This window comes from Pituophis catenifer, unplaced genomic scaffold (genome assembly GCF_029215685.1).
Source record: "Pituophis catenifer annectens isolate HBS135680 unplaced genomic scaffold, rPitCat1.0.hap2 SCAF_3, whole genome shotgun sequence".
Taxonomy (NCBI): domain Eukaryota; kingdom Metazoa; phylum Chordata; class Lepidosauria; order Squamata; family Colubridae; genus Pituophis; species Pituophis catenifer.
In genome coordinates this window covers 158,654,668-158,676,932 of record NW_027256883.1, presented here as the reverse complement: position 1 = coordinate 158,676,932, position 22,265 = coordinate 158,654,668, and the positions used below count along the sequence as shown (strand labels likewise).

At 40.3% G+C, this 22,265-nt stretch overlaps 1 protein-coding gene across 1 annotated transcript in view; it reads right to left on the bottom strand.

Moving 5' to 3' along the window:
• Nucleotides 1-16,946, bottom strand: part of PTCH2 (patched 2) — a 61,009-nt gene extending 44,063 nt beyond the window's left edge. The window contains exons 1-2 of the mRNA XM_070939605.1: nt 16,806-16,946; nt 15,390-15,582 (exon numbers count right to left, since the gene is read on the bottom strand). Of these exons, the coding sequence (XP_070795706.1) occupies nt 15,390-15,582; nt 16,806-16,946 (334 nt within the window). The remainder of the gene's footprint in view (nt 1-15,389; nt 15,583-16,805) is intronic.
• Between the last annotated feature and the right edge of the window lie 5,319 nt (nt 16,947-22,265).

Here is a 22,265-nt window from a genome sequence, read left to right as displayed (position 1 = left end):
AGCTAGGATCATCAGAGGCTTTTTTTTAACTTTTAAAAGCATTTTTTTGACCGAAGAGGTTGTAGAAAAAATGCTTTTAAAAGTAAAAAAAAAAAAAACTCTGATGAGGTGGGCAGGGTAAGCAAGTGGTGACCGGGCCGGGGACCGGTTCGGGAGCGTGGCCAGCCAATGTTATTACCGGTTCTCTGAACTACTACAAATTTTTACTACCGGTGCAAATCGGGAGCAACCCACCACTGGTACACATCATTTTTATCCATGGTTAATGCAACTATTTACTCAACTGACTCTTTATTCTAGTTTCACATGGCACAATACACTGAACTATTGACTGACTACAAAACAAGGTTTAATTGTTTACCTAGTAGCACTTAGTTAACATTGACTGACCTAAAAATTTATGGATGGTCAGACTTGCTTAGTACTTATGGGGGAACCACTGGGAATTCCAGCATTGCTTGGCAAATCACTTCTATAAAACTGCTAAGAAAATTATATATAAATCTATGCATGCACAAATATTTTTGCTTAGACACACTCCATGAATAGATGTACCAGAGAAGTGGGAGAAACCAGCTACATTTTTTAGCATTTGATGTACTTTTCAGTGAAAAGTCAGGATTTTCTCAAGGCAACTACAACTTTCTTGAAAAATATAGCATTCCTAATACTGGCATCATTCAATTTACAGAGCTTAAAACAAAAGGTGTACTAAAGAGAAAACCATTTCTACTTTAAATTTTTAATTCTGCTAAAGCAACCCTGTCCAATTATGTTCAGCATCAGAATGGGAAAGACTTGGTCACAAAATATTTGGAGTTACGAAGTGCCAGTTGCCTAAACTGCCTACATTCTGTTAGATTGCCTATATTTGTACATACATTATATTTGTATGTATCCTGACGAAATGCCTCCTTTTGTCCAGAATCTAGAGCAAGGGTCTCCAACCTTGGCACAAGTCTTAAAGATGCCAAGGTTGGAGACCCCTGAGCTAGAGCACTGATCTCTACTGCCACTTGTCCAAATTTCCCTATTTAAAGGAGAATATATCCAGATGAACCTTTCAGAAGATATTAATTTAGTGGAAAAGAAATCAAAAACTGTCCTTGGATACCATACCTGTCAGCATTCTAGGTATCGTAGCCATCAAACATAACACAAACCATAAACAGCCACAAAATTAAAGCACTTGTAAAGCACATCTAATTCCATTTGTTAAGTGGTAAGTGGTATTAACTCAAGCGTACCATATCTTCATAAAGCCCAGAGATCCTTATAATTTTATTGAAACAGATTTGTTCTGGCTAAATCTCTACAAATTGTCACTTGATTGATTAAAATGATCATTTCTATCATAGTGCTACCCATGCAAGATCCGACCTCTCAAAGCCAAAATCTACCAGATCCTAGACTTTCTGCAAGATATTAGACCATGCATATATTATATGAATGCATCTTGTGGATTTGGGGATGGCATTAGAGGAAAATTAGAGCATCTCCAAGAACATTGCCTACAAAATGTACATTGTAAAGGTACATGAAAATATAAAAATTCTGATACTTGATACTTTGCCTTTATCTATTCCCAAGTAGTGTAATGATTTGATGAACTCGGAGAGAGAAATCAAATGGTACCCTATGTTGTTTTGGTGGCATTATACTTTTTTATTATATAACATTTTGAGTTGGCTTTTAAAAATCATTTTAGGTTCTTTGTTTATTATTGATATTTGATCCTAAAGAACGTAAAAAGAACAGAGTCTCCTTGGTAGTAATCGTCCTCTTTTTTATGTCAATTGTCTCTTCTAAGCTAAGATAGGCACAGCACAGTTATTTTCATTTTGCTCCCATTGTTTTAAAATATTGTTTCTGTTCTGTTTGGGCAAGAAAGCAAGAATATAGAAATACAGGTAATCCTTGACTTACAACCACAATTGAACCCAAAATTTATGTTACTAAGTGAGAAATTTGGTAAGGTAGTTTTGCTCCATTTTACAACTTTTCTTGCCAGATTTGTTAAGTGAATCACCACAGTTGTTAAATTACTAACACCATTGTTAAGTGAATCTGGCTTTCCCATTGACTTTGCTTGTCAGAAAAACACAAAAGATGATCACATGACTCCAGGACACGGCAACCATCATAAATATGAACCAGTTGTCAAGCATCCAAGTGTAATCCCTATGACCACGGGGATGCTGCAATGGTCATAATGCAAAAAATGGTCATAAGTGTCACTTTTTCCAGTGCCGTTGTAACTTCAAGCGGTCATTAAATGAACAGTTGTAAGTCGAGGACTACCTGCATTTCTATGGCTGAGATCTAGTGGCAAAATATGGGAAAGGGTACACTTTAAATAAAGCAAGCTGTCATAGTTAGTGATTCACCAAGACAAACATAAGCCACCATCTATGCAGGAAAAGCCATCCACTTTTGTTGCTATTTGGAACTAAGGAACTGTGGAATTGTTACTGATTTGCAATGTACAAGGTAACCTGTCTGTTTTTCACTTGATGAGGTACATTTGTGCAGATCTGATTTTCAAGACACACAGCAAGAATAGAAAGGCATCCAAGGCTTCTAAGTCAGACATCTTTGTGAGATGGTCTCTCTCTCTAAGGACTGTTCTACCACATGCTCCTATCACATGCACATGCTCCTAGTTCACTCCTAAAATAATGTCATCTTATGGGAGCTAGGAAGAATGGCTTTTCCATGGCAATCCTTGGCCTATATTTGTACATACACCTTTCCCCCTGATGTTTGGCAGGTCCCCACCCTTTTAACTTTCCAAAAAGCACTCAAGACCTGGATTTTTCCTTCAAATGCTGGGATAGGTTGAGATGAACTTGTTGTGAGCTGCATGGAAGAGTTCAGCTATGGTGCCAGGTCTTATGGCTTTACTGTAGTATTCTTAATTGTATTTTTTTGGTTGTGAGCCACCCAGAATTTAGTACATGATGGTCTACTATATAAATGTTTTAAATAAATAACTGACCAAAGTAACGAAGAGTTCACAATATAAATAAAAGAAAAATATTAAACACAGTATTTAAAGTAAACAAGATATGTATTTTGAAGACAAAGTAAATTAATTTTTCATATTTATAAAGGCTTTGCCAAAGCCCAAGTGCACTCTCATTAAAAGTTTGTGAAAGTTTAACTTGGGTAAACATAGAAAAATGCAAAATCAGTGAATACTGCTTATTTTCCTTTGGCTAAAATTGGCTTCCCTACATTTGGTCCTCAAGTATCTGCAACCAACCTATTCTTTTTTGCTCTTTTTTCCTGGTTTTAGCTAGCTTGCTTACTTTTTACCATTCAAAAACCTTGTACATTTTTTTCAATTACATATTTTGGAGTTTAATATTTTGGGATCTGAAAAGGTTTTTGATATTACAACCATAACTGTGCACAAATGTTTTCTGCTGGAATCAAGAGAAGATATTGCATTATAGGCCAAAAGCGATGAGAGTAGTCTCATATTAACTTACAATATTGACATCTGTATGCATTGTTATACATTGCAAGATCCTAACAGATCATTTAAAAAAGCACATCTCTTACTGGTTTCCCTTCTTATTTAGAAGAAAAATAAAGCAAATGTTTTAAATTTACACAAGATAGGAAAAGCATGCAGAACGTAGTTTCTGGAATTCTTTTCAAATCCTTTACCAGCAGCATAGAAAACATCTGAATTTTGTCCTCTGTTATGCAGCAACTTATTTTGCCTGTGAGTATATACAGCTGCTTTGTCCCAAATATTAAATAAGGTGTGTGCATATGTGTGGCACCTTTCTGTGGGATGTGACAGTTTAACGGAGTAAGTCCATATGTGGTGCTCCTCTATGAATGGATAGTTTGGTTTACTGAAGGAGGCTTATATATGTATTGCCACTGTGTGCATTTGCCTCTGTTATGGTGTGCAAGTGTGCGCTACGAAGGTTGCTCCACATATGCTCCATCCTGGGTTATACGATAAGGAGGAAGGACACTGTAGTTTGGAAGGGAGAAATCCACAATAAGCCAAGCCCAAAGGCTTCTCCCATCAGAATACACTGGGGATTTTTTTCCCCTTCACAACCTCTGACTAAATGCAGCCCATTATAGTGCTAACTCTTTTTCTGCTGACTTCTGCTGCCATACCAAATTTGGTTTTGTTCTGTTGCATTTTGAGAGTTATCTAATTGATGGACAGACAGACCATACACAAACCTAAGCTCTGTTTTGACAATGTACCGGTACTTCTATTGCTGGGTTGGGCTGGGAAGAACAAACAGCAATAATCTTCTTTTTTTATTTATATTTGACTAAACTAAAAATATTAGTCTTAATATTAGATATCAATGCTATGTAGTATAAACTTGTTATCCTGACAATTTTGGGGAAGAATTACCTATATCTTATTTTGTCTTCACAACAGTCCTATAAGGTTTATTTTGGTTTACAGACTTTAATTATTATGAAACTTGTCAACTCCTTGAAGAATATTTTGCACTGCCGAAGTCTGGTTGAAGCCTTCAAGCAGGCAAGTTACCCCATATCTGCTCACTGCAGTACTAGGAAACTCCTCAATAAACAATTAGAAGCTGCCTTATAAGAAGTAGGAAACCAGTCTAGATGGACTTGGACTTGAGCCAGGTTGAAAATAAGGCCCCAGCATGGACAGTTTATGTTTGGTTTAATCCATGATTACTCCTATCAGCAATTAACTGAATAATGCAGCCATAATGGAGACCAAGGGGACAGCTGTGTCCCCTCCAGTTCCATGTGGGGATCTGATTTCTTGGCTGACCTGAAATAGAAAGCAGGATAGTGGAGGGGCAACACACACACACACACACACACACACACACACACACACACACACGGCGGTGGCAGCTGAATCTGATTTTTTTTTTTTTTTTGCAGCGTCCCCTGCACAGAGCAAGCAGCACGCACATGCCATGGGCCACCTTCAAAGTGTTGAGGGGTGGATTAGCTGGATTAAGGAGGCTATGAAAGGAGCCATGCTGCTCAGGAGGAAGTCTCGCTGGGGGCAGGCTAAAAGAGCCATTTTTACCTGTCCTGGCTGCTCTGAAAGGCCGGCCGGCCGCTAGCTGCCTACTGCTGTCAAAACACATCCAGCCAGGATCCTGTTCCTTGGCTGGCTCCATCAAGAGAAGAAAGGGTGCCTGGGCACCCTATTAAGCTAACCGCTTGGGGCTAAACAGTTTGAGATAGGGGGAGATGTGCTGCATCCCCTGGTGCTTGTTCGCTAACAAACCTAATGGGGGACAAAGAGAGAGACGCCAGGCTGCTTTCTAAATAAACAAGGTGGGGGGAGCGCGGAGCGCTTGGCAGGCCGGGCGGGCGGGGGATCCGGCTTTAAGAAGAGCAGTGAAAGGCCTGTTTGAGGCCTACTACCCAATCCCCAGGCCTGGCTTGCCCTTTTGTTTATTCCAGACCTAAATTAATGTCTTTATTTACCAGAAATGCAAAGGGCTCAGGTTCCCAGTGCGGAGGGGGCGAGCGGGGAGAGGAATGGCCTGAAGGAGCCTTGGCCAAAGATATGGGGAAGGCCCTACTCCCGAAAAAGAGGGCTAAAAGAGATTCAGTTGGGAGCCATTCACTGCTAAGACTCTTGTCAGCATTGACATAAATTTCCACTGGTGTTGGCATTTACGCATTTGGCATTTCCATATGTATAGAGTTGCCTGGACTAATTATGCTAATCATCTCCTCTGTTGGCCGCTGTGAAAAATGCCCACATTAAGCACTCCACTGCCTGCTAATGTGACTTAATGTGGGGTTGAAACATACATTCATCCCCCTCTGAATGGTCAAATTTTTCCACATTGCTGCCTTCATTCAGGCAAGAAATGAATTTTTTGAACTCAGACCACTTTTCCAAGCCGGGGGGGGGGGGGGGGGAGGGGGTGATGAACCAGAGAATAACACTCCTCTCTCCTTTTTGCTCTCTCCATTTTCTGTCCTATAGTTAGCCCCTTGCCAATAAAATAACATTAAAAAAAATCTAAACATTTTTCTACACCTATGCCTTAAAATGTTGATTCCACATTTCCAAGCAGATGAGCAAGGTAGAGAGAGAGCCCATTTTTATTTTAACTTGTCCTTCCTATTTCTTTTCTCTTGTTCAGCTGCCCCCCACCCCCAAAAAAGGCTTCTTCCTCCCCCAATCCTTCAATTCTTTGGAAAACTGAAACAGCCTGAGTGGCAACTCTAGCAAGTTTCAGCTAGTCTGAGAAAAGAAAGATCCTTTCAAAGCAGGCCATCACAGTTAGAAGATGCTTCTTAGAGCAAATGTCAAAGCAAAGGCAGAAAACAAAGCAGATTTGGAAGATAGTGGACAAATTTCTTTTTTTTTTTTTGTCATTATATTTCTGTTTTTAGAGTGTATCTGAAAACACTTTCATTCTCTAGAATTCAACTATCAATTCAAGAAACTGTCAGAGCAGTTATTAGTAATGGGCAAAAAATAATTACTTTGCATTACAACTTTAAATTGGTTTTTCCTGAAGTCTTTAAACACTCGGTTCAATTGCCAGCATTATTCTTTTTCTGAGATTAATACCACTAATATTATTTTGTACTACAGGTATAAAATAATAACTTATTGGCAAGCAAGGAAAATGTTTTCTTCCTTAGTATTTTGAAAAATTATGCTTTATTTTCTATTTACAGAGTTCAATACAATGTGATTTTGTTTGTGACCTAGAGTCACACATGTGAAATAGGTGATAAAATAAATTTATTAAATAAATAAACTATTTCATTCTCCATACATGTACTTTAATTGGATTTGTGAATCTCAAATTAAATTTCTCAAATGATCTTTCTGCCAAAGCTGATATTGAATGCAAGCTAAGATGATTATGCAGTGATGGGATTCAAGTAATTTAACAACTGGTTCTCTGCCTTAATTATTTCTTCCAACAACCAGTTTGCTAAACTGCTCAGAAAGTTAACAACCGGTTCTCCTGAAGTAGTGCGAACTGGCTGAATCCCACCACTGTGATTATGGAAGTAACTTATTTTCTTAAATCATCACAAAAGGAAATTCATGTAATTATTGTTGTGAGCAAGCTGTCATTTCAGTAGAGTGGTTGGCCTATCTATGAGTATACATTGGTTGCCTAATTTAAGGAGCCTATCAGCAGATACTTCTTTCATATAAAAAAGAAAATAATTAACAATCTGGCTTTTCTTTTGTAAACAAGGCACTTTCTATAGAATTTTGAGAATATGTGATAATTCCTTGTAGCCTGTTGCCATGAATTACCTAATTTCTTTGGTATTTGCAGGATTCTGATGCTTCACAGTATTTTGAGATATACTTTTTTATGCATATGTTTCAGTTTGCTGTTTAATAATAAACTTCATGTTGGCTATTAAAAATCTATATATATTTCATGCGGTCAGTCATGTTATCTCAAGTTCTGTTTCCAATTTCTTTTGCATCTATGAAACACAAATGCCTAACACTATGAGAAGTACACTTCAGCCTATGTCCTATGTCATTCATCTCACCCATGGCTCCTACCCTTTTCAGATTTTTCCTTCTTCCCTCTTATCAGCACCAAAGTCATTCAGAGCCTTCAGCTAGCCAGTAGGCCACCCACCTCTCCTGCCCACCCAAGAATATTACTTACACATATACATTGAAGCCCCTTGGCCTCTGCATTCAGCTGCCTCGGGGGCTTGTTTATTTGCTCTTATGAGTGAGGTATGCAGACCCCACAGTCACAGTTTATTTATCTGTTCACAAGACTGGCTAAAGTAGAAAAGCCTAATTGAACATAAGATGGGCCATCTAACATTCTTCAAATTGCCCACTTTGATGGGGTTCATCTCCAATCACAAACATCCTGTGGTCTGATCTAATTCAAAGATAGCTTCATTCATCCCATATGCAGAGGCGTCAGGCTAACTCTGCTTCTATCAGAATGAATATGTATCTTCTGTTTCCAAGTATCAACACTCTATATCCACAATTCTTTCAAATAGTTCAGGCCTTCTTCATTGAACATCACATAAAGAGATGTTAGAACATGGGACTGAAATGAATTAACAGAATGGAGTTAACATGTCAGGCTTGTATATTCTGGGAATATCCAAATCTCAGAATCTTTCTTCCTCTTATTCTGCCTCAAGTCACATACTATATTTAAATACACCAGTTAACTTACTCCTGTATTACTAGCCCCTTTCTATGTCTCCAGGCTAGAACTGAATCTACGATTTCTTCTATCCCAGTCTACAGATTAAAATATGCTGTCATCTCATCCATAATTTACTGGGTCAATTAAATCATTTGATTATGACTATTAAAAGAAAATCAATCTTCACTGAATGATCCTATTTAAGAGGTAGGTCCACAGCATAAAACAAACAAACCCAAAACCACAGATGTAACTCCTGGAGCAGGAAGCACATCGTTTAATCTGTCCGGACATATTCAAGATATGGAAACATATTCAAGATATGGAAACATATTCAAGGTCAGAAGAATCTTGTCCATCATTTTAGAACAATAAACATCTATTTGTTCAATAGCACTTTCCAGATCTCTGGGTAACTAGCATTCCTTCATCTTTTTTTCTATTCTTGTCCACTTAATATGAATGGGCAAAAAGTCTTCCATATTTTTTTCCTACTTTTTGCACACTGGGGAATGCAAGATAAAAGTGTTTAGTCTGCCAGAATAATCATCCAGTAGCAGCTACCTTTAAAAAAGCCCTGCGGCCAGCTACACTAAAACATTCTAGTTAAAAATTAAACCTGCCTTCTTTGAGGTCACCCTAGTCTATAAATCAGCCATGACCTTTTGCCTCCGTAATACTTGCTTGTTTCCAAGCCCCAAGCTTTAGATTTAATCCCTACTGAGCAGTCTACCATGGATATAACTACGCCAACAGGCAAGTGCCATCAAAAAGATTAACCTATAAGGGCTTCTAACCAATCCCCTTGACATCGCTATCAACTTTTTCTCTAGTATGAAACTGGTGGTTAGGATGATCGCTACCAGTACTACTTATAGGCATGTTTAGTATTTTGTACATTGATGTGACTGAACATTAAGAGGTTCCTTTCTTACTCCGAAATTCCAAAAAACAATACTAATTTTAAAAATATTATTTATAAACTGAGATAAATCCCTTTTTGGCTTAATCCAAACATAGTGAACTGTCTGAAATTCTATAGGTCTTAACTAGAAAATAAAATGTTTTAGCTGTTAGAATGCTACTACAGTAACTAGCATGGGGATTGGCTTAAAAAAAACCCCCACTTTTTTAGCTTAGTTCTCACCAAATGACAGTAAATGTGTTTCAGGACTATAGCCTTCATGCCACAGATCAGGATTCACATAATCTTCCATACACACAAACAAATCCTACCAACAGAAAATGAATATTTCAAGGAAAAGAATGATTTAGAGCATTTTTTCTGGAAGCTTTTTTTTTTTTTTTTTAAATCTAGAAGAGTGTTTGGAAGACAGAGCACTTCAGCAAGCTCCCACATGTAGTTTTAAGTAATACAACCCAGACAAAGATTATCACCCGGATTTTTACATTTATGTTAAATAAGGCTTAGTTTACTTATGAGTGAAGATAGTACTATGGTATTCCCATCAGTTGATTCTAAGTGGAGCCTTATAAAGCTGCCTAGACCATGTGACAAGAAAAAAATAACCTAAAATCCAGGGGGAAAAATGCCATGAGCTTTCAGGAAAATGTGCAGATTCAAGCATTTAGGATTACTCACTGTAATAAATATCTGTAATATATGACAGAGTACAGTAAATAAATTTGAGAAATCCTCTGGAAACTCATTCATCAGTTCATATTAAATAAAAGCATATTATTTATGATTTCAATTCCATGCCAGTTTTTTCTTTCTAATCTGGATGTTATTATCAGGCTATAACCACCCACCCACCGATCAAACATGAAAGATGCAAGAGATTGAAAAAATAAAGATTCAAATTTGAAATGCTAGTTTGTGGGATAGATATAAACTCATGTTTCTTATTCCAGAATATTTGCAAATGTCAATACTATTGTTTTATCATGTTTCTAATTATAAGATGCTAATCCTAAATGTTGCTCATGGAATATGTTTTACAGTATCTTAATTGTCAGTAGTTCTTTGGAAAATATTCTGAGGGTTTTTTATGCATAGAAACACATCCTGATGTGTCCAAAAATGATATTTCAGTAAAAATTGAGTTGAGGAAGAACGCTCAACCTCCTAAGGTAGCAGGAGGAGAAAGTTTGACCTTTCACTGCTAAAATCACATTTCAGTGCATAAAATTAGTCAAAATCATTTGTGCTCAAAACTTGAGGAGAACAATGTCCACCTAAAAGAAGTATGAATTTAGTGTATCTTTAGCTGGATAAAAAAATCCATCCAGGATATCATTAATGCCTACTGTCTCTGAGTCATTTAAGATATCAGCAGTAGAAAAACTTTTTATTAAAAACAAATAATGGTTTGATCTTTTTCCAGAATAAACCACAAAAATTTAACAACCTCAAAATCTTTTAAACCATTCATAGTTCAAGAACATCAATTTAATTTGGCAGTTGCTTTGTCTCAAACATTCTTACACACCAAAAGACATGGCTTGCAGAAATGTTTTAAATAGTCGTTTTCCCCGCTACCATTCCCAATCGACTGTTATCCCTTCATATCATTCAGTTCTGAAATAAAGAAATAATGCCTTCAAGATGAGGGAAAGCCTTAGTGCTTTTAGGTTAGGAAAATCATATCTACACTATACAAACCAAAAGTACCAAATCCAGGTGTAGATGGCAGATCTTATCTACACTTGTATCTACACCAAATCTTTTCCAATCTGTTATTCTTCTTGTATGTTAAGAATCATGGTGAAGAATGACAGGAGTTGCACTCTGAACAGTAACATGCTAAGGAAGGATCATTTATAACAACACTGCAGATTGAATAATTAGGTGGAAGGAATCTAAAGAGGAACAGTATGCAAGAACAGGAGACAGCCATAATTATTTTGATGACTAGGAAAACAGAACATCAGATGTGATGTTGCTTTCTACAAGAACTATATTCCAAGTTCTTTATTTAGTCTCTGCTATTATTCTCATAGACCCATGATGGCGAACCTATGGCACGCGTGCCACAGGTGGCATGCAGAGCCACATTGGTGGGCACGTGATCCAGCCAGCAGATTTTTGGACCTTCTGGGTCCACCGGAAGTCAAGAAACATGCTGTTTCTGGCCTCTGGAGGGCCTCCAGGGGTGTGGGGAAGGCCTTTTTCACCCTCCCCAGGTTCCTAGAAAGGCTCTGTAGCCTGGGGAGAGTGAAAAATGGGCCTACCGGGCCCACAGTGCCATTGTGTGCCAAAAGCGGGGGGAGTGCAGGGGGGTCGTGTGTGCATGCACGGGGGCAGAGCATGTAGAATTAAGAGTGTGGGCACACACACGTGCGACCCCCTGCACTCCCCCCACTTTTGGCACGCGATGGCAAAAAGGTTAGCCATCACTGTCATAGACACTATAGACCGTGGGTGTCAAACTCGCTGCATCACGTTGCCGTCACATGACATTTCGTGACTTTTTCCCATTTGAGGAGCTGGGGTGGGGGTGGCCTGTACGTGACACATCTGGCCCGCGGGCTGCCAGTTTGACACCCCTGCTATAGACTGAACATTTTGTGCTTTCAGAACCAATATTTTGGGCAGAAGATACATTTGATGGATGATTCCCATATCCATTGTAATATATAGATAGTCCTCAATTTACAACAATTCACTTAGTGACCATTCAAAGTTACAATGGCACTGGAAAAGGTGACTTATGACCATTTTTCACACTTATGACCATTGCAGCATTCCCATGGTCACATGATCAAAATTCAGACGCTTGGCAACTGACTCATATTTATGATAGTTGTAGTGTCCTGAGGTTATGTGATCACCTTTTATAACCTTAAGACAAGCAAAGCCAATGGGGAAGCAAGATTCACTTAACAACGGTCTTACTAATTGAACAACTGCAGTGATTCACTTCATAAGAAAGTGAATCAAGAAAGGTCGTAAAATGGGGCAAACCTCACTTAGCAAAGGGTCTCACTTAGCAACAGAAATTTTGAGCGCAATTTTGAGCGCAATTGTGGTCGTAAGTTGAGGACTACCTGTACATTCTGATGAAATAAATTCTGAGAAGTTGACATTGATATGAACCGGCAAAAAGAATTCTATTACAGTAGGATAAAAGAAGCCTCTCCATAGATCAGGGCTAACAATCTGTGCTGTGAGATCCACAGGCTACTTTCAATATGTGGATGAGCCCAGAGTTAAATCTGGAGGTTTAGAGAAGAGAAAAAGACTGAGGGAAAAACTCAAAATACAGAAAAGAAAACATGATCCCCACACAGCAACTAGTTCTGATGTTTGGCATGAATTATTTCTTCTTCCCTTAAGATTTACCTCTATATGAGGAAAGAAGAGGCAGATAAGACAAGGAAATGGTCAAAGAGAGTTGCAAAAAAAAAGGGGGGGGGGGAGAAAGAGGGACATACTTTCAACTCTGGTCTATCTATTTTTGGTTTCAGCCTTGTCAATCTCTGAAATGCAGAAAAAGTTTTCCTCTCACTATCCAAGATGTACCTATTTAGGGCTTTTCAAAACAATCAGAGATGACAAAGATGTCAAATTCACTCTGGACCCAAATACATTTGCCTGCTTTGTATTCTGTGCACAGCACTATAAGTAATCAGTTTGGAGGCAGTGAATTGGTAACATTAGAAAATTTAGAAATCAATATGTTAATAACCAACTTATGTTCAAGAGAAGCACAATAACTACAGAAAAGAATGCAGAATTCAAAAAGCACTTTCATATCAGTACTTATTTCCAAGGGAAAAAAAACTGTTTTAACTACCAAAGGATTTATAACCACATTTATAGAATAGAAGATGGAGGAACAGCAGGAAAGGAGATATATAGGTGAAATCTTCTCTTACTTCCATCTGTATGCCAACTTTTTGTATCCAAATTTCCCAGCACATACCGTGTTTCCCCAAAAATAAGACTCTGCCTTATATTTTTTTGAACCCTGAAATGAGCGCTTGGCCTTATTACCATGCGCTCAAAAGCCCAACTGGGTTTATTATCAGGGGATGTCTTATTTGGGGGGAAACAGGGTAGCTATCCACAACAATATATCTCAAAACGGGTGCGTGGCAAATGCTAGTCAACTGATAAACATTTCACTGAAGTGCAAGCACAATCAGAATGATTTGCTGTAATACACAACCTATGGTGTTGAGAAGTATGTATTCAAAATGGTATCAGTGAGAATTTCTTTTAAGAATGTGCATTGGTTCTCTTCTTAGCAGCACTCAAAGCTGAGCTCTAGATCCTGCAAGCAGCAACTCAACACTGGGACAGGCAACAAAGAAGAATCCTGTCATAAAAACTGAGCAAACTGTCAGTGGTCAGACAGTAACTAAGAACAAACCCAGTTCTGTAGGTTCTCAGGGGAGGTTCTTGATTTGGACTAAGATGTGTTGATTACAAAAAAGGGTGTTTCCCATCTTTAAATGTTTAAACAGCTGCAGATTTTTGATGGATCTCCTTTTTGCCATGAGACTCTATCACACAGAGGCAAGAAATAGGGGAGGGGAAAAGGCTAAGGTTGAGATATTTTCTTTTCTTTCCAATCTCCTTTCAGAGTGTGAAACAGGTGGGTAAACTTTACTGGCATTCATGTGAGTGTGGTTTTATTTAAAAGGGAGTGGGAGGGTGGAAGAGTAAAGTTGCCTTTATTGTTGAACAAAATCCAAGAGTAGTTTAGGACCACACAGGGAGTTTGGGTTGTGCAGAGGGAGGAGGTGGGGAACGCCAAAGATCGCTGACAGTCATCACAGAGAAACATCTGCTCTTGGAAAGCTCCCAGGCTGCTTGCACACACAAAAAAAGTATAAATAAATAAATAAGTCCCAGGGTGCGAAAATTCAGCACAACCTGGAATTGGTAAGGAGAAGATTGCAAGGGAGTGGATGGAAGGGAAAGAACAGGGTGAAATAGCAACAATTTTAAAAGAATTAGCATGCTGGACTTCCGAAAAACATAATTTTTAAAATCAAATTAAGATGTATTCCTGGATGATGCCATTGTTTTAGGCTGACTGCATTTAACCTGAATTCATTTTCAGTTGCCAGAGAGTGTGATCCAAACCAAAGTGCAACTGACAGCTTGGTTGCAGGTTGTAATTATTCACTCCTTCAGTATCACCCTCAAAAAGATAATCCAGTGTTCGAATATCAATAATGTAATGAACCAAACAGGAAGCAGTGGCAAGAAAAACCATATCTGAGGGGAGAATATCAATTTAATTATACTTGTATTTTAGAGGAATGCATTTTCACTGATAGAAATCTAGATTGCACACACTTACAATGAGACAATGTGCACAGGCACACACATGCAGAAAAGCAATGAAAGGTTTATACACAAACATACACTCCTATGAACAAGTCTGGCACAGAAGTCAAACTGTCTCTTTTTTAAAAAGCCATTAAATCTTTGGCTTGTGGGTAAGATATGCATCCTAAAACTTGTGGCTTTAAGTCACAGAGGCTTTTTAACAGTTTAATTTAAATGTGACTGAACAAACCTGAGATTAAAGAGAAATTTCCTGGCCTAGTCACAAGGTCAGTCTAGAGAATAACCACAATTTCATTCTTATCAGAAAATGGCCTGAAGGATAACTAAAACTCCTTTGCTTAAAATATATAGGTGTGCCTCTGCATGATACTTCATATGCCAGACTAGCAACTTGGAAGTTTCTCAAAGAGAAAGTAAAATGTAATAAATAAATAAGTAAACAAGTAAATAAGTAAACATCAAAATCTGTGATTTCTCAAAACTTCAGAAACTGTTCCTAATATGTTGCATCTAATTACTAAAACCTTCAAAACAGATACTTTCTGGATACCTTTTATCCACACAATCTCTAGAACAGTCTTAAGTGACAAAACAAACAAAACTGAAGTAAAACCCTTATTTATTTTTTACTTTGAAGTTGCCTATAATTCCATGAGAACTGCCATAAAACACAGAAAGCCTGTATTCCATACTTTTACAACATCTGCTATCAATGTTTATCTGTTGTAATGCAAAGAAATGTCCTAAAATTATTTTGTTCTATAGAAAAGTAAAAAATATTGATGCAAAGTTTTTACTAGTTTACATACATACTACACCAGGTCACAATTCCTTTTCATCTGGCTGGTACCAAAACTAAATTTTCTTCCAATGTGTTTGACAACTTTTATCTCACTCCTAACACACTCCATGCTACATGTAGTCCTCCTAGCAGTCACGTCAACCAGGAAGAAACTTACCTTCCACCCAGAGCTGTTCAATGTCAGTCTCGATGGAGGCTACTCGCAGCCCTACTGCCAGTGCCCCAAAGACCAGCAGCCCCACAAAAAGCACTTTGCCACAATGACGCTGGATCCAGCAGCCCAGTGTAAACAACAGAGCCTGGAACTGGGCCCGCAGCCACAGTGGGGCTTTCTGGCCAACAGCCTTACCCTGGGGAGAAAAACTGAAAGTTAGCCAAAATGATTTCCTTACATGGAACATCCTGTTTGAGGATTAGCTAGCACTGGGGTTAAGGAAGATTTACTATCTTTAAGTAAAGCATTCCTGTGAAATCCTACTCACAGATCTGGGGCCATAGATGTTACCTATAGTCATCTGTTAGGGTCTCAATTGAATCTATCCTTGCTGATTCTTTCCTTCTAGTTTGAAGATATGAGTTTGAGTTTGTTGAGCCTTCCTTTGCCTTGTGCAGTTCCAGATGCGTTGGACTGTACTCCATAATCTTCACACACTGTATTTAAGGTTGTGTTGGCTGAAAATGATGGCTTTATAGTCTAACACACCTGAAGGATGCAAAATTTTAGAAAGGCTGCTGCACTCGTGACCGATGCTTCTAGATATGGGTCCATCTACACTTATACTTTGGGTAGCTACTATGCAAAAAAAATGAGAAGTCACTGTAAAGTTTACAGTTAAGACTTGGTGGGGTTGTCCCACCCAGATAATGGCTTAGAGAAGGAATCTCACCTTCTCTTTCTCCTGAACACAGCTCTTAACTGAAGCTCCTTGTTTGGTGTCTGTAGCCTCATTGCAGCTAGAAGGTCAAGGATCTGGTCAACTTAACTCCCAGATACTCTCCAGGGAAAGAGGGGAGAAGAAGAGGTGTAAGCTTTTTCTCCCCATTTGTCAGCTGCATCTTTTTGTCTTATCTCACTCCCTCATCCTCTTCCACCCTCCTCTCCGTTAGCTCCCTTGGTCCTCCCCAGTGACCGTGGTAGACTTCTCTTTCCACATGGCTAGGGGAAATCCATCCTCCTCCTCCTCACACTCAAGCGGCTGGGTCCTCCTGTTCCTAACCCCTGTGCATCCTCTCAGGCATATTTTCTGGAGTAGGCCTTTCCTGGCTCCCCATTTAGGAACAGCCCCCCCCCCCCGGACGACTCTGCCTCGTCTCCCCTCTTTCAAGAAACAAGCTTCTGGGACCCCAGAGCAGACTGTCTCTGGAGCACGCATGCGAGAGCCGGCCCCCTCCTTTCATCTCCCACCCCAAACAAGCCGAGGGACTCCCGGAGGATCCACCACCACGCAGTCCCCGCGCCCAGGAGAGCTGCTTCACCCCTTTGCAACTGCTCCTGGAGAGAAGGAACCCCCCAGTTTTTCCCCACTCGTCTCCTCCCCATCCGTGGGAAAGCGCCGCCGTCCCGCTTCCTTACCTTGGAGATCTGCTTGAGGGCAAAGGCTGCGTGGCAATAGCTGGGTCTCCGAAGGAGATCGGAGTTGGCAGCAGCTGCGTAAGACGCCGGGAGCTCTCCAAAGAAGCCCCCGCTCCCGGGGACCGGCTGACCCGAAGCCATGGTGCGGGGTCGAACGAGGACGGTGCTGACGAGAAGCGAGGGAGCTCCGGCGGCTTCCCAAGAGCGGTAATCCACGAGAGAAAAGTGCGGGGTCCGAGGCTTCAGAATGGCTTCTGCGGGGATCCCATGCGAACATTATGGGGGCGAATCCGGGGCCATCCAGGCGCACCCCAGGCGCCCTTGGCGCCGCCCAGCGTGGCCCTTCGACGCGCGGCGGGAGCCCGGGGGAGCGAGCACTCACACAGCCTCCGAGAGCGAGAGGAGAGGCGCTCGGGTGCCCGGCGGTGCAGTGCGCCTCGGAACCCGTCCCACCAACATTTGGAACAAACAGCCTCCTTCGAGATCCTGAAAAGAGGAAAGGGGGGGGGAGGAAGGTTTGGTTTGATGGGAAAGTGCTCCAGTTCCCATTGGCCGAGGAAGAGGCAAATTACTCCGCAAACATCTCCTATTATTAGCTGCTAAGCAACAGCTCACCAAAGTGGAGAGAGAAGAGACCACCCAGGCAGCGCCTCCCCCGCCTCCCTCCTCCCCGCCTCAAATCAATGAGGGCAGAGGGAGGGAGGAGGGAGGAGGGAGGGAGGGAGGGAGCCTTGCCTTCCACACAGGAATTCTGCTCCACAGATTTTCAAATACTGCCCGTTGTCCCTTCCCAGCTCCCCCATCCCACCCCACCCCACCCCAATCCAAACGAGCTCCTTTATTTGTAATTGCAAGCGGACGTTCGGATACATCGAGACAGCTGCAAACTTGCGGAAGGAGGGGGGCAGGCGAGGAACTCTGGAGCAGGAAAGGAAAAAAAAATAATAATAAAGGAATAAAACTTTTAGTTTTAGGAAAGGGGAGCTTGATCGATTTCAGGAAAAGTAATAGGTGAATCCAAATTGGAATGAATACCAACAGGACATAACAAGAGAAAGAATAGAGTGGGGACTAGAGGGAATGTTTTAAGTAAGTGACAAAATACAGCGCAAATGTCCTGGGCTTACATCAGGAGTTGTGCAGTATCTATAAGCAAAAGGAAGGGTTTAATCATGTATATAGAGCGTTGTGATTTCCCTACAGAGAAAAGCGCTTTCTGTAAACCCTATGGGCCCAGAGAAGGAGTGAGTCAACAGGGATGGATATGAAATTTCCAAAGGAAGTTGAGTCCCATCATCTGTCCCTTAGAACCTAAAGTCATTCTGCATGTATGAGATCATTATCCCTAAATTTTTAAAGGGAAAAGAGACACTCGTTAACCCAATGCATTAACAACTACCTTATTACTTTTGTCTCTTTCCCCCAAATGTTGACGGTTCCAAAATCAAACAGTATGCCAACGACCAATTTTCTAGCATATTGAGCAAGGACAATGACTTCGTTCTGGAAATGTGAAGAAATATCCTCTCTTCACAGGCCAAGGATTTCTGACCACTCATTTTGACCAATGTCCATTTGTCAAGAATGGAAACGAAATCTACAAAATGGAAATAAAATCTGATGGTGGTCGGAAGAGAGAAAAGCCAGGCTTCAAATTGTCTAGGGCTAGGCTGATGCCTCTAGATAAGCAGGAGGCCTCTTACATTTTGTCTCAGATAGTTGTAGATATATTGCTCTTCAAGGAAAACCACATAACAAGCAGACAACATAAAACAGTATTCACATTCAGAAGTAGCCCAAGGGGACCCCCAAATTCTGCCTCCCATTCTGTTCCAATTCCATGTAGGAAAACTGACTGAACTAGCAGGTGACTTGTTCTTTTAGGATGGGGAATAGGGCAGCATTCTTCACCACATCTGAAGAGAGAAGACTTGCTTGGAGGCCTTGGCATACCAGCTCTCCCTCCGCCGCCTCCCTTCCTCTTTCAATCATGGGGCTATTGCTTGACTGGCTCTAGCAGGAAGCTAGAAGGAGCTTCCTCCTCATCACTGATAAAACACAATCAGGCCATTTATCAACAAAAAAGAAGCAGGGAGGAGCCTTATGCCATCCTTGACTTCCCCATTCATACAATTTTCCTATAAAATGAAAGTAGTTTGACAAAATGCAAGCTGCCTAATGCAGTGACCTTGTCATCCTCCCACAAGCGAACCTATCTAAAACAAACAAAGAGTAACTTGAAATTTACAGAAAAATAATTTCCCAATATTAAGACAGGATATGAATGAATCAGATGTAGAAGAGAAGACCAAAATAAGGCTTCCTACTGATTCAAAAGCAAGTGAGTAAAACAAAAAATCCAGGTGGGGGGGAGCTTCTATATGGACAGTCTTATGCTACTGATCAAAAGACATATCCTATTTTTTGCTGGAAAAGGGATGCAAGTAGAGGTCTGGATTGCCCCCCTCCCCCAGACAGGACAATTACAGAATAAAATTCTCTTCTGGGGTGTGGTATAGGGTACCGGATACCTGGGTTCAAGTCCACTCACATACTTGAAATTTATTGATGATTTTGGATAAACTACTCTCTGTGGAACCTCCTATATCACAGTGTAAATGCAGGGGTGTCAAACTGGCGGCCTGTGGGCCAGATGCATCCCTCACAGGCCACACCCACCTCAGGGGAAAACATCACAAAACATCGCATGACAGCAACATGACTCCGCATGTTTGACACCCATGGTGTAAAGGAAAAACTAAAAGAGACAGTGCTGTGTGCACTGCCTTAAGCTCCTAAAACAAAAGTAGGATGTACATTTAACACACAACAAGCCACATGAATAAGCCGCATGATTACTTACAATGCTGTTTAGATTGCAGCAAGCATCATCTCTCCTTTCCCTACTGTATTCAGTTAACAAGTAATGGGCCTTTAAAGGGGATATTTTCTTTCAGACTACAAGACAGTTATTATGTTTATATTTTTTTGTCAGGAAGCAGGAAGAACTGTGCAAGCATCTAATGCAGTGTTTCTCAACCTTGGTAGCTTGAAGATGGGTGGACTTCATGGGTGGACTTAAGCTGACTTTGTATAAATATACAAAAGTATGAAGGCTATTGCTTAACACATTGTAAGCCGCCCTGAGTCTTCGGAGAAGGGCGGCATATAAATCAAATAAAAAAAACAAACTTTCAGCTCCCAGAATCCCCCAGCCAGCGCTGCTGGCTAGGGGATTCTGGGAGTTGAAGTCCATCCATCTTCAAACTACCAAGGTTGAGAAACACTGATCTAATAGATATTCATTTATATAGCTACAGACCCTGAGCTGGATGAAAATGGGCCACCATGTAGGAAAGACCATTATGTGACCACCGTTCCCAAACGGTGGGTCTAGTTTCTTCAAAGAGATGTGAAGCAGTCTGAAGTATAGTCCCATGATTCTTTGAAGTAAAGCTCAATTTGGACAACCCAAACAGAACAGACTTGTATTTAGATACGTTTCAGCATCTTCCTTTGATGGGAAGGAAAGCTCTCTGTTCAGTAATACATCATGGTAGAATCATCACCATTTTCTTTTTAGGCAATAGGACAAATACGGAAGATCGTGGGAAAATGGCACAGTGGAATATTTTGTGAACAGATCAAGTGAGAGAAGGGAAGTTCTTCAAAAGCAATCACACAGAATTCTGTAAAATCAATCTATCAATCAATTCAATTCAGTTTATTACATTTATTATGTAAAATCCATTTCCTGAACAAATTTGATCGCTCATTTGAATGGAAACAATATTCACTATCTTTACATCTCTAGAGAGTAAGGAAGGTTACTTGAATAGAGATATGTAGTAATCATTACTTGGCACCAAGAGATGGAGCATTTTTTAAAGTCCAGAACATGAAGTAACATTTGAAAGTGGTTCAACCTTCCTAACTCATTCAAAAGGAGGAGGAGGCATAGCACAATCATACTTGGAAGATTCTGTTATTATAGTCAATATAGCCTTCCTGTGGAATTGATTTCCTGGCCTGGTCTGCCTTGTATGGTTGACAATACCTCAGTAAAAACAAGCTAAGTATTTTTTGTTTTTAGTTATTTTCATTTTTTTCCCTTTAGTCTCTGCTGCTACTCCCACAATAATGGTTTATGTCTTAACCATTAATAGCAAAAGTTTTTCATTTTTCATTTTCTGGGAAAAAATAATTTAATGGATCATCTAGTTTAATCCTGGACTAACTGTCTCCTTTATGTTTCCTTTAAAGTAGCCTTTGCCTCAGTAAGTTGCATAATGTGCTGAAGCTGGGTAAAAAGAGACTGGAGAGAAAAACAAATGTTTTTTTGTAATACAATAATCCACTTTTCATATAGATCATCAGTGATGAATTCATAGCCTGCCAAATATGATTGATGAACTGTAATTTCCAGCAGCTCTCATCTGCTTGGCCAGGAGAGAGGGGGAAAAGTTGGAGGGTAATAGGTTCCCAATCCAGATACATTGCCCAGCCATTCTTTTCTCTATTACACAGTGTTTTTCAGCCTTAGCAACTTTAAGACATGTGGACTTCAACTCCCAGGATTCCCCAGCTGGCTGGAAAACCCCCGGAAGCTGGTCCACACTTCTATAAATTGCTAAGATTGAGAAACACTGTTTTACTACAATCAAGCACTGAAACAGCTTTTCCCAATATGATGCCTTCCAGGTACCTAGACTCCAGTTCCTGTCATTCTCTTTCAACTTTGCAGTAACTAGGATTGTTGAGATGTTTAGTCAGATACATTTGAAGGACATTGGCTTGGGAAAGAGGATTCTAAGGCATCAGAAAGTCAGCAAAAGTAATGTGATTTTAAGATTCCAGACTGTATTGGTCTCTATTAGTAAATTATTGTCTCCAACCTTTTCCTAAGAGGCAAAGGGATACTGACGTAGTTAAAAGAGTCCAGATAATGAGAACAAGTTCTCTGCCTAACATCCCACGCATTCTGTCTGTTTATGAGTGTGCTGCAGCAGCTGCAGTGACAACCCCCACTCCATGCTGATTTAAACTTCCTCAGTGCTCAACTACCAGCTTGATCTGCTTCTAGGGAGCAATATAAGTAAGGTCCAGAGCAGAGATGGATTTCAGCAGGTTCTGACCAGTTCTGGAGAACCGGTAGTGGAAATTTTGAGTAGTTCGGAGAACTGGTAGTAAAAATTCTGACTGGCCCCGCCCCCATCTATTCTCTGCCTCCCAAGTCCCAGCTAATAGGGAGGAAATGGGGATTTTGCAGTATCCCTCCCCTGGATTGGGGAGGGAATGGAGATTTTACAGTATCCTTCCCATGCCACGCCCACCAAGCCACACCCACAGAACTGATAGTAAAAAAAAATTGAAACCCACCACTGGTAAAATCCCTAGATTTCCCCCACCTTAAAGTACCATCAGCTATTCGGGTGCAGAATTTGAAGCCCTCCAAACTGT